At 42.5% G+C, this 13,778-nt stretch overlaps 1 protein-coding gene across 1 annotated transcript in view; it reads right to left on the bottom strand.

The window, feature by feature from the left end:
- The window catches only part of kiaa0586 (KIAA0586 ortholog), a 207,302-nt gene extending 197,639 nt beyond the window's left edge, over positions 1-9,663 (bottom strand). Inside the window, exons 1-8 of the mRNA XM_061232042.1 lie at positions 8,703-9,663; positions 8,202-8,230; positions 7,548-7,614; positions 6,308-6,374; positions 5,473-5,659; positions 3,433-3,621; positions 2,455-2,608; positions 1,241-1,396 (exon numbers count right to left, since the gene is read on the bottom strand). Coding sequence (XP_061088026.1) covers positions 1,241-1,396; positions 2,455-2,608; positions 3,433-3,621; positions 5,473-5,659; positions 6,308-6,374; positions 7,548-7,614; positions 8,202-8,230; positions 8,703-9,039 — 1,186 coding nt within the window. The 5' untranslated portion in view covers positions 9,040-9,663. The remainder of the gene's footprint in view (positions 1-1,240; positions 1,397-2,454; positions 2,609-3,432; positions 3,622-5,472; positions 5,660-6,307; positions 6,375-7,547; positions 7,615-8,201; positions 8,231-8,702) is intronic.
- Between the last annotated feature and the right edge of the window lie 4,115 nt (positions 9,664-13,778).

The raw sequence follows: 13,778 nt of genomic DNA, 5'->3' as shown, positions 1-13,778 counted from the left end.
CAGAGAAAGCCAGTATCAACCCAAAGCAATGCCGGAACATCCACCAGAAACCTCCCATTTTACAGGCAGAAGATACAAACAACCGCTTCACTTCCTGAGCAAGATCTTTAGCCGTGTACAGCATATTGGTTTTATCGCTATTGGGCTTCGATGGGTTTGGAGGAGGAAAATTACGTGAGACACATACCAAGCTCACAACATTAGGGCAGTCTGATTTTGATAAAAAAATTCCTTGAATCAAAGATTAAATAAAATACATTGTTGATTAACATTCGATTATGTACATGCTACTGTTTGTGCATATTTGTTGAATATTTAACTTGGTCTATGCTTCAAAACTCTTGTTTCTGAATAACGCTTTTTCCCCATAATCATGTTTTGAGTTAAAAAAATAATAATAATATTAGCACTGAAAATTAATGTTCAGCAGCAAGATGATGTACAGAAAGCAAGCGCCGCTACCAGGTGACCAGAATGGTCATAGAGCCTCCATGTGTGCATGTGATGTGTTTTTGTCAATCTGCTGATTGGCTGACTTATCATCACTTAATAGATAAGTGGGGACATTTTTCATGAAGATAGTTATTGCATCCAATAACTACTGTCGCTGTGTATCGCCCAGCCATAGTGTGTTGTAAAGACTGTTCAACAGTGCAGGATGCAGTTCACCATTACTGAAGCCACATCAAACATCCTTGTGTGCACAGAAAATACCGTTAAACACTGCGATATCCAGTTCACTATTACTATTACTATTACCTTTCAAACATCCCTGTGCCAAGTTTAGTTTGATGACCTTGCATCAGGCCTGATGAGGTGCGGTGAGGAGCACTGGCTGTTACACATGCTGTTACTGTATCTCATCTCCTTACTAGATTTTAAAAGATCGGTAATGGATGTTTTCTGAGACCTGTTCTTGTTTTAAACCCTCAATTACGGAACACTGTTTTAGTTTATGTATCCTATCATGTTGGTTATTTTATTGTTGTGTACGATTGTTGTTATTTTTGCTGTTTTTCTATGCAGTTTTATACTGCTTTGGCCCTGTCTTCGCCAGTCTTACTTGTAAAAGAGATTTTAATCTCAATGCAACTTCCTAGTCAAATAAAGGTTTAAAAATAATGATAATAATGAATGAAACATGCTGTTACAGACGCAGCGCACGCAGTGCAGTTAAACGCACATCTGATGCACACTGCATCCGCACACAGCAGGGCACGCCTGCAGTAACGGGACTAACCACCTGTGGGACGGGACGCCCTCCGTGGGTCCGGCACAGGGCACTCCTTGGTGTTCCAGGTCTTGGCTTTCCGGGACATGGGCATGGGGGCGAACCTGCGGGGCGCCGGGGTCTCCGAGGGGCTCTGCTTCCCACGTCCATGCTGGGGCAGGTCACCTGAGGAAGGAGGTGGGTATAAACTAAACACAAATAAAATAAAATAAACAAATTGACATTTTAAAGAAATTAAAAGTGTTGCACAATCGCCTGACCTCAACCTCACTGAATATTTACAGGGGCATTTGAAGACTGACAAAAGCCAAGCATTCAGTAACATCACAAGATGCTCTTAGGAACATTGTCAAATAATGTGATGAATAATCAGGTGTTGCACAAATTTGAGTCCATGTCAGCTTCACTGCACGTTGGCATTAAAGCAAAAGATTCTGAAATTAATGCCATTTTCACTCAAATTGATAGCTGATAATATAATTAGTAATTAAGAGGTATTATATTAAATTAGAAAAGAAACAAATAGAAGCATTTCCACTAGTGGGCTCAGACTTTTGAACCCCACTGTAAGTATTCACACCCTTTACTCAGTCCTGAGTTGAAACACCTTTAACAGCCTTGAATCCTCTTGGCCTTTGCACACCTGGATTTGGGTGCATTCTTCTCTGCAGATCCTCTCAATCTCTGAGATCTCTGAGAGTCACTTTTCCGCTTTCTCCAGAGATTCAAGTGGGTCCATGTCTGGGCTCTGGCTGGGCCACTGAAGGACATTCACAGAGTTGTCCCTATGCCACCCTGTGATTTGTGCATTTGGGTCATTGTCTTGTTGGAAGGTGAACCTTCAGCCGAGGTCCTGAGTGCTCTGGAGCAGGTTTTCAGTAACCTGCAATCTTCGTTTCATCAGACCAGACTACGTGCCTTTAAGTGCCTCCCTGACCAAGGCACTTCTTGCCTGGTTACTCCAGGAAGAGTCCTGGTGGTCCAAAACTTCTTCCATTTCACAATTATTGATGCCACTATGTTCCTGGGAACACTCAAATTTAGAAATGGTTTCATGCCCTGCCCTGATCTATGCCTCACCACAATATTGCAGAGGTCTAGAGGTCTTCCTTGGATTTCATGGCTTAGTTTTTATCTTGACATGCAGTGTGAATTGTGGGACTTTATATGTGTGTGCCTTTCTAAACTATGTGACAGATACCTGAGCATTTCCACAGGCCTACCTGCTGCGGCAGCTGCTCCAGCTGTGACAGGGGTCTGGGGAACAAGGGGTCCGGCGCTCTGCTCGTGAGGGACTGGCGCCAGTGTGGACGTCTGGCCGAGGGGCCCGGGCACACGGGTAGCCACCACGTCCAAGGCGGAGTGCAGAAGACGGTTCTGAAGGGGAGAGAGTACATGCAGAAGCTACGGTCACTACGCTGGTGGTCAAGCGGTCAAGTGGTCAGCTACTGAGGCTGGTAAAGGAATACAATTCCTCAAGTAAAATGCTTCAAAGCATGCCTTCAGATGTCTTCAAAAAATGATGAGAAAAATGACTGTTTAAAACTATAAAATAGACACTCCAATGAACGTACAATCGCATTTATAAAGCCTGCTGGTCATCAGAAACTTTATCCAAAATATCCTTCATTGCATATAACCGCTGTCTGGGCCAATCAAAAACATACACAAAATCATACCAAAAAACCCATAATGAAAATGACTGATTAAAGGTTGAGTTTTCTAACAGACACATAACATGCTTTATAATGTGGTGTTAAATCCCATACATTCTAACAAAAAACTAAGAGTAAAAACTTCAGTTTGAGAAGTAAGCATGGTAACTGTGGTAGCAAAGACATGTACTGTACAGCCCTGCACAGACTGCTCAAATACAGACCAGTGCAGACCAGCATGCAAAGCCATATCTGTGTACCTAAGCACTGTAAAGAGAAGTGAACAGGATGCACACCATGGTACAAGTCTGGGGTAAAGGAAAAAGGACATGTCTTATCAGCAGAGCCTCCTAATGTGAAGTTGGGATAGAGCGACAGCAGCCGAAATGAGCAGTTGACAGGCAGGGAGAGTGGAAGTGCAAAGGAGGTGAGCCAGAACTGGGGGACGCAACCCATAGTTTCTGGCAGCAGTATCTGCAGTTAAAGGGGAAAGGTACAGCCTATCTACAGGTAAAGAGGAAACGCAATGTCTGCATGGGCCAATACCTGCAGTTGTAGCTGTTGTTCCTGGATCCTCTCAAGGTGTTGCAGTCTCTGTTGGGTCAGGGTGTCTATCTGCTGCTCCAGCATGTTGCTGCGGTCCTCCTGAGGCCTGAGGCCCTGCACACATCCCGCCTGCAGCCGCCACAGGTCCTCAGAGAAACGGGCCAGCCGTGAGTCCAGCTCACTCTGCGCCTGCAGACACACCCTGCATGAGCACCCCAACACTACACCCCCAACACTACACCCTGCATGAGCACCCCAACACTACACCCCCAACACTACACCCTGCATGAGCACCCCAACACTACATCCCCAACACTACACCCTGCATGAGCACCCCAACACTACACCCCCAACACTACACCCTGCATGAGCACCCCAACACTACACCCCCAACACTACACCCTGCATGAGCACCTCAACACTACACCCTGCATGAGCAGCAAAACTACACCCTGCATGAGCACCCCAACACTACACCCTGCATGAGCACCCCAACACTACACCCTGCATGAGCACCCCAACACTACACCCTGCATGAGCACCAAAACTACACCCTGCATGAGCACCGAAACTACACCCTGCATGAGCACCAAAACTACACCCTGTATGAGCACCAAAACCACACCCTGCATGAGTACCAACACTACACCCTGCATGAGCACCAACACTACACCCTGCATGAGTACCCCAACACTACACCCTGCATGAGTACCCCAACACTACACCCTGCATGAGTACCCCAACACTACACCCTGCATGAGTACCCCAACACTACACCCTGCATGAGCACCAACATTACACCCTGCATGAGTACCCCAACACTACACCCTGCATGAGTACCCCAACACCACACCCTGCATGAGCACCAACACTACACCCTGCATGAGTACCCCAACACTACACCCTGCATGAGCACCAACATTACACCCTGCATGAATACCCCAACACTACACCCTGCATGAGTACCCCAACACTACACCCTGCATGAGCACACCAACACTACACATCATTACCACCACTCCCCCCCCCTCCCCCCAACAATAATCTAACAATAACGTCTTTGAAAGATTATAAAACATAAAAAAACTTGTAATAGCCTACATTTTGAAAGATACGTTGTGTAACAACAATGACCCCCCTATAAGTTTCACGTCAAAATATTTTGCTTTTAATTGGCAATTAAAGAGGATTTTTTTTGGATAATTTAAGTGCAAATTTTGACTCGGAATTTTAGCACTCTCTAAAACAGAATGTTTACAACACCATTGCCAAGGAAATGATGATTGACTTCACTAGCAGACCCACAAATTACGATCAAGTACATGATAAACACAACGAGGCCACCGTATGAAAGAAATGAGCTCATCTGATGTCACTCCACTCGCTCTTTGGCACACCAAATTGCAATTTAGTTCAGCCTGGCATCACCGTCTGAACTGAGGGAAAGTAGTTTTTATAAGTAGTCCCCCCCCAATTTAAGCTGACCAAAAGTAATTGAACAAATTAACGCAAACTGAAAATCATCATATTCAATATTCCATTGACACTTCTTTGGTCTCGAAATGCAGATGGCACTCCTAGAATCAACTGGAGACCTTTTGATAGCTATTTTATGATGAAACATACCAGTCCAAAAATATTTTGGGGAGCCATCTGTCCAATTACTTTTGGTCCCCTAAAATTGGGCATGCTATGAATAATATGTATAACGCGTTCACCCAATATGAAAGTAAGAACTTCAAATTAAAGCGAGAAGTCTGCATTTTAACCACATAGTGGTTGTTTTATTTAAAATGCTGGAGAGAAAACCAAAAATGCATTACTATACTAACAGACTGCACTGTATTTCTATTGGAAACACTGCAATGTACAGTGTAAACGAAGAAATGCAAATCACCAACTGACCAGTCAACAGAAGAAACAATGAGACTTGAAGTGGCATGACGCCCTATAAGGTCCCTTATCACAATGCAAAGTCAGCCAGTGAACAGGAGTCACTTTCTCATTGATGATACACCAGAAACACACGGAGGTCTGAACCTTGAGCAGCGGCGCAGTGACGGTGAGGGCAGCAGCAGTGACGGCTGCAGCTGCAGCACTCGCCCCCTGGGCCCCTGGAGACCAGGGTGGCTGGGGTCCCGCGGGCAGCTGGGGTGCCTGGGTAGCAGACAATGGCCGGTTCAGCAGCTGCACCTTCACCTCTCGCCTCAGGGGGACACTGCTGGACCTGTTAGAAAGGGGAAGGGAGCAGCAGTTTAGAAACCACATACTACCACACTACTAAATTTCAGGCTGATTTTAATTTACATTTAGTATGAGTAGTATGTGGTTTCGAACACAGCCCGGCACTTAATCTCCAATTGCACATACATCCCGGTCTTGGTTTATCACAGTGTGTGAGCTGGGGACAGTTGTGTCGCAGTCAAATCACATCATAAAAAAAAAGGTTTCAAAAAATCATGTAAAGAAAAAAATAAGGATATGGTAGCCACCTAGACAGAAGTAAAATGACTCTAATGTCATTTGTATTACATCAGAACAAAAGTGACGTTAAGAGGTCAACTGAATTTAAGCAAAAGAAGAGGAAAATCATGTTATGCTTGATTATTTTGTAAAAGACGAAATAAATAATGGCAGCCAGGAAAAAACTGAACTGAACATTCTGAAATAAAACCTCCAGTGAACAATTGGTGCATAATTACTGACAAGCCTCTGGGTTACATTGTGAAACAAGCAAACCAGAAAAAGGTGACATTTTAAAAAGATACTGTTGATGCATCAGTAGAGATTAAATGAACATCATGCCTTGTGCTGCAGTACACGCAGGACAGTGAAAGATTACAGCGTTTCATTTCCTTTGCGCTTTGTTCCTAACCTCTGCTTTAAGCCTGCCCGCACAGCCTCTTTACTCCCAGCAAACTCCGATATCAGCACATCTTGTCCTGCAAGAAAATCAAACGGATGGAGAATGGCATTGATAATGACCTCAAATGACCATAGGAAAGAGCAGACTGTCCTCAGAACAGACATGGGAAGGTGGGGTACGGATTGGGGATCAAATGGATACTGCGGTTGTATCGTGAAGTGAAGTCAAAGCAATCCACTCACTCACTCAAAAAACCGGCCCAATCGTGTGGAAAAATTAGAGTGGTTATTTTGAGGGACTCCATTCTCCACAGAAACTCTATTCACTTATTACCTTGACAGTCTAACATGGGCATGGGCCCAGTTGAATCACCAACTCGAAAAACTAGCAACAGCGTCAAAAAAACTTAATTGAAAAAGGCAAGAATACAAGGCAGGCTACATAACAATTTTAGAAGATAAATAAACGACAATTACATGAAGTACCCATACTACCGTAGAAGTTTCAAAATACAATATAAAAAATAAAATAAAAAGCAATGCAATACAGCTGGCAAGCAACATCAAAAAGTCCCACCAATCCTATATATTAAAATCATTTTTACAATATTTTTATAAGAATCATGTAACTGCATACACAAATCCAATAAAGGCCGGATTACAATGTACATACCGCAAATCGATGCATATATTGTTTACAAGCCACCATAAATTGCCGTTTTATCTTCATGTTGCAAACAGAAATACATGCATTCAAATGGCCCAGCAGGCTTTGTTTGGAGCAATTTGAAACCTACATGAACCACATGAGAGCCTAGTTTTATAAGCCTCCATTGACGCTACTCTCTTTCTATGGCTCTGCCACCTTGGAGGGTGCATATTCACACAGTGCCAGACACTATAGCGGATACAGGCAAAACGTGTTTAAGGTCTTTTTTTTTTTTTTTTTTTAGCTTGAGCAATCGGGCGCTGCACAAAAACTCTTAGGTGCAACGCCTAAGTCTTATAATGGCAGGAAAAGCCATAGCACTGCAGCATTCAAGTCCCTGTGGTAGGTTGCATTGTTATCCCCCCATTGAAATAGCCAAAGATTGCTTGCTCCAACTAGCTAGCACAAGTTCATTTCTAGCCATTATTGGGCCAATGCCGATGTGGTTACAATATTATTATGCATCTCCACACACCAGTGAGTTATACTATTCAATAAGACTTGGTCACCAGACAATGCATGTATGCACCATGATTTTTACCTTTGAGCATTCTGCCCCCAGGCGGGCGACTGAGGGAAAGTGGTTTCTTTCCTTCTGCACTTGAAGCCTAGACAAAAACATTACAGATAAACACACAAAGAACAATTATTTAACATGGCCAAAGTCACCATGTTAAATTGCAATTTTGTCTTTTCTTTTTGCTATTTTCTAATTTCAGAGGGGGTTCCTAAATGGTATCTGCAGAAGTTCTTACAGGGATTGAAATCCCCACAGGGTTACAGGTGGGGCTGAAGACAAACAAAAACTGTCAGTTTGGATTTGTCAGGCAATCTAATTAAGAAGGGGCTACATAAACTTTTTGTTAATGAAAGTAAGCCCATTGCAAGCCATGACTATAGATAAACATAATCACCATTGTGAGAGTGCATATTACATCATTTTATGTATTTTTGTAGGAATTATGATTTTAAAAGAATTTTATAAAATAAATCTGATGATTCCTTGGTGAAATGAAGGTAATCTACTACAACCTTGTAAACATGTAGTGGAATCGAATTAGTAAATTATAATTGTTAAATTGTTATTCATGGAAACATGGAACTGTATGACTTCCAATATAGTATGGCTGTTTTAAAACATATAAAATCAAAATAAATCGACACATTAATCACATTAATCAGGTCCATCTTTTACCTTGAGGTCCCCCGGCTGCACTTGAGACTCTGAAGATACAAGGTAGTTATTAATAACATATAAATATAAATACAATGTATACATTAATACAACAGTACAATTTCATTGCAGCATGGACAAATGTTAACAACTCGAACGAAGGGTAACTTAGCCACGAGGTGGCGCAAAAACAACATGAAACTTAATGTTGTTTCTAGCTTCGATGCCGCTTCGGCAAATAATCGTTTTACTACAACTTTTAAGTTAACCAAAGTATTTATTGTTTCTGTATCTTCCAGCCGGAAATCATACAAGACCACTGCTAGCTAGATTAATACTCGCCAGATCACGATTCAACGAGAGGTTAACGAGTGCCTTGCCAATGTGTCTCCATAGTGACGGGCGCGACTGATCATTGTGGCAGCTAGCTAGCTAGCTAGTTTGCACAATATACCAAAGGGCTGTCAGCAAGAGCAAAACATTAACATAGACATCCTAATATCAATCCGAATAGTTACTTACTGTCCGATAAAGTTGCCTTTCGCGCTTCCGGGGAAATGGCTAGTGTTTTGTTTGTTGGTAGAGCTGGGGGTACAAATGTTTGTTCTTGTTCCAGGACCGTTTCTGTTGTTGCTTCCATGGATGAAAATGTAACTTCACATAGTCCCTTCACAGAAATCTTTACTCTGTCGTTATCGTTACAACGTTCGACTGAAATGGTTCCATTCCGTTTTTCAAAGCAGTTCTGGTTAGTTGAGCGAATTAAAACATCTGCAGCGTCCGAGCTTGAAGTAGACTCGTCAAGCTTATCTGACGTTAATGCTTCCACATAATTTGCACTCAAAACGACACTGGGCATTACTTCAGCGATTATTTCCTTGCAGTCCCTTGTCAAGTTTAAAATAATGAACGTCGATGTTAATAAACTAGCTCAACTGTTTAGTGGGTCAGCCAAATTGTTTGTATTTACTGCAATACAGCAGCCAGTTTAAAATACGTTTCCCGCCCCTCAAGCTGTTCTCATACAGTTCTGTGGCTGTGACTTTAAATAGGAAGTAGCTAACGTTACCTTACAGGAAATGGCTAAATACATAGCCAAAGTGTCATATGATGTTCTGTACTTGTGAACGCTCTTATTAACTTGTAAGAACTAAGTAATTAGTGAGAAAAAACAGCATAGTCCCTTAGTGTCTGTTCACGTCCAACTTGCTAACGTTAGTTCTCTTTAAAAAAAAATACCTAAGCTGTGATGTTTGTTGCTGAGATGTCTTGGTGGCTGAAGGGTCGCCGGAAGTCACAGTTGAGGCTTGTTTTGTCCCGACAGAACAGAAACGGAGCTCGTGGATATGATATTCATGTCGTACAAAAATGTTAATACAATGTGATTGTTCGCTACAAATGAAATTTAATTTGAAAAGAGTTCGCGACTTCACGTTCTTTTTCTTCCTCTTCTTCTTATGAGTATTGGGCTGGTCAGCGCATTGCTGCCTCCCATCGGTTTGGAGGAGCCTTAGCACCACCGAGATCGATACCCTGGAATATAAACCATAGAGCAGTCGTTCCCAAACTTGGTCATGGAGCTATACAAGCTGGTCAAGGGAAGAGGGCATCGTGCCGGAAGAAAGGGAAGTGTTGATTAGAGAGGAGAGAAAAGGGAGACTGTCATTAGAGATGGATTGTAGAAGGGGAGAAGGGATGAGGTCAAGAGGACAGGTGGTTGGACGGTGGGATGTGAGGAGTAAAAAATATGAAGCACACAATAAGAACATGGGGATTTTATTCTTTCTGGTATGCATAGCTATTTGACAAAAAGTAGCTTAAGAGGGTAGGTAATCCCTCTAAACATGAAAAGCATATAATTCAATTAACAAAACCTGGAGCTGGAGTGCATGGCCCTTGACCATGGCGGGTAAGATTCTTGTCCTGAAGGCAAATGCAAATGTTTTGGCACATCTGGTGAGAATGGCCAGCCGAGGATAGATAACGTCATCTTTGTTGTTATGTTTGGGACATCATGACCGTGCCCTCGTAACTATGATATTTAAAAATATATATCTTACTTCTCTTATATTTCTTACTCATCACTTACTCATCGCATTGATTCAGTGATTTCGATGATTTTTGATGATCTCTCTTTTCTTTGGTACAGCCTAGAAATAATTTTGACCATGGAAAATTGTAAATGATATTGTCTGCTTCTATTGATGACTGGAATTTGAGCTTTGGGGCTGTAATTCATACTGGAGCGAGTATGATTTAGAAAACCCATGGCAGGCTCATCAATAATTCTATTTCTGGGCTATGGCAGTCATCTTGCCGGTATACTGCTAAATGCTATGCTAGCGCATTTTATCATAGACGGCAGCGGCGACAACTTCATTTAAGCAAATTAAGCATTAAATCATTCTGCAACCCCAAAATTACAAGCTTCTATATAATTAGCAAATGATCAACCTCCAGCTTTCCATTACTTTTTTTAAAATATCATATTTACGAGCCGCCTCACAGCAAGGAGGTCCTGGGTTCGAATCCCCGTCGGCCGGGGCCTCTCTGTGCGGAGTTTGCATGTTCTCCCCGTGTCTGCGTGGGTTTCCTCCGTGTAATCCGGTTTCCTCCCACAGTCAAAGACATGCAGGTTAGGCTGATTGGAGAGTCTAAATTGCCCATAGGTATGAGTGTGTGAGTGAATGGTGTGTGTGTCCTGTGATGGACTGGTGACCTGTCCAGGGTGTATTCCTGCCTTTCGCCCAATGTATGCTGGGATAGGCTCCAGCCCCCCTGCAACCCTGTTCAGGATAAGCGGGTTAAGATAATGTTGATGGATGGATGGATGGATATTTACGAGCGCACAGTCAGATTTGTGTACGAAGTGCAACAACAAAGATGACACAATCTATCCTAGGTCGGCCAGTCTCATGGGACATACCAAATCATTCACGCCCATGGGTTTTTTTCTCCAATGGCGCCCAAGCCATGACACTTCCTTCACCGTGCTTCACAGATGAGCTTTTGCGGCTCATCTCTGTACTACTTTGCAAATCTCGCCTTCCAATTCTGACTGCCGATGAGTAGTTTGCATCTTGTGGTATAGCCTCTATATTGCTAAGTCTTCTTCAAATTCGGTTGATTGAGATACCTTCACCCCTGCCCTGTGGAGATTGTTTGTGATGTCACTGACTGATGTTTTGGGGTTTTTCTTCACAGCTCTTGCAATGTTTCTGTCATCAACTGCTGTTGTTTTCTTTAGTTGACCTGTTCGATGTCTGTTGCTCAGTGGTTGTCCCCAATTTTCCAAGCTTCATAATGGCTTGCTTGGTTTATCTTTTCTAACACAAATGCAGTCTTCACAGGCAAAACCTAAGGCTACAACCAAGAGTGGACATTCAGAACTATTTATCAAACAGGACATAACTTGGCAATAAGAAACACCTGTCAGTCACATGTTACAATACTTTTGCTCACCTAAAAATTGGGTGGTCTGATACAAAAGGTGATGTGTTCTAAGTTGTTTAACAAATCTAGATTTAAAAAATAGCAAGAAATAAAACCTTAAATTCTTTTCACCTCAAACTCAATTGTCTTTAGTGTATAGTAAAAACAAAGGAATTAACCTTGCTGTTCCAATACTTTTGGAGGGAACTGTATGTTGGCCTATTTATTTTTCAAAGATATTTTTTAGGCCTTTTTCAGCTTTATTGGACAGTATAGTATAGAGAGACAGGAAGAATGGGAGCGAGAGAGAGGGAAAGACATGCGACAAATTGTCAGACGGTCGGATTCAAACCGCTGACGTCGCGGCTCGCAATGAGCATGCGGTCAGTGCTCTACAGCCTGCGCCACCGAGACACCCAGGCCTATTTATTTTTCATATGTGATTAGACTTCATCATCATCATGCAAAGACAGAAATATTACAATTAAGAACATGTTTAGTATACCAATATAAAAATAACAGTGTGGTCAAAATAATAATATGGTGGAATCATATCAGCATAATAGCATTTTAATTGAAGAACAACATATGCCAGCGTCATTTATTTGTCGATTCATCACTATGAACAATGGACACAATAACAATAACAATTTTTCAGGTAACATTAATGTTAGTAATATTGTGATAATATCCAAATTACAACATCATCAAAACAATAGGCTATGACACTGAATGTGGATTAATTTAATCATTGGTCTCTTGGGTTAGGAAGTGATCTGTGCATCTCTCTCAACCCATTTCAGTGTATCAGTCGATGAGTCTGTGTATAGTTCTAGGGAACACAATATAAGAAGGACATAGACGCACTAGAAAAGGTGCAGTGAAGGGCAACCAGATTGATTCCATGTATAAAAGATGAGAGTTACGAGGATAGATTTAGGATACTTAATCTCTTTAAGCTTAGTAAAAGGAGGCTTAGGGGGAATTTGATTGGCTTTTAAATTAATTAAAGGGATTAAGTGAATTATAGGGGATTCTTCAGGTTGAGTTCGGTTAGCAAAACGAGAGGACACAAATGGAAATTGGCAAAGGATAAAATATTAGGAAGTATTTCTTTCACACAGTGAGTGGTCAGTGTTTACATTACATTACATTACATGGCATTTAGCAGACGCTCTTATCCAGAGCGATGTACAACGAAGTTCAGATCAAACACAAGTACAAGTGCGAAGAGGACCTGAGAGGACAGTACAGTTCCGAGTCCTAGTGTAACCATACAGATATAATCGGAACCCTTGAAGAATACATCAACTTCCAAACTAGCATACCACAGTTGGCAGCTATACCCTGAGTACAACAATACAACATACGGAGAATCCGCCCCTTTCTCACCCCCTACTCGACCCAGCTCCTGGTCCAAGCGATGGTTCTATCCCGCCTGGACTACTGCAATTCCCTCTTGGCTGGCCTCCCAGCGTCCGCCATCAGACCCCTCCAACTCATCCAGAATGCAGCAGCTCGTCTGGTCTTCAACCTTCCCAAATACTCACACGTCACCCCCCTGCTTACTTCCCTCCACTGGCTGCCTGTCATGGCTCGCATCAAATTCAAAACATTGGTGCTAGCCTTCCAAGAAGTTAAGGGGTCTTCCCCAGCTTATCTACAAACAATCATCAGACCCTACACAGACCTACCCTGCCAGACCTCTTCGTTCAGCCTCCACATGCCACTTGGCACCTCCCCCTCTCCGAACCTCCACCTCACGCTCACGACTACTGTCTGTTCTGGCTCCACGGTGGTGGAACGAACTCCCCGTTGAGGTCAGAACTGAAGAATCTCTCCCCACCTTCAAGGGCAAGCTGAAGACACACCTCTTCAAGCAGCACCTCTCCCCATCCCTCCCTACCTCCCTGTGAACCTTAATTGTTGTCTCTGTGACTTGCTTTGTGTATCGGTATTTTTAGTTAGCTAGGTAAGCAGTGTTTGGATAGTGAACTTTGGTCACTTTTGCTCTGTTTGTTTCTTTGTTCAAAAAAAAAAAAAAAAAAAAAAAAAAAAATTGGCCCTCGTCCTTATCTTTGTTGTACAGGTAGCACTTGAAATTGTACTTCCCTCTAGGGTCTCTCAGCGAACTTATCCCTGGTTATGGGTATGCACTTTGTTGTA

Source organism: Conger conger, chromosome 1 (genome assembly GCF_963514075.1).
Source record: "Conger conger chromosome 1, fConCon1.1, whole genome shotgun sequence".
Lineage (NCBI taxonomy): Eukaryota > Metazoa > Chordata > Actinopteri > Anguilliformes > Congridae > Conger > Conger conger.
Note: the sequence above shows the minus strand (reverse complement) of the source record. Positions and strands in the feature narration are given on the sequence as shown.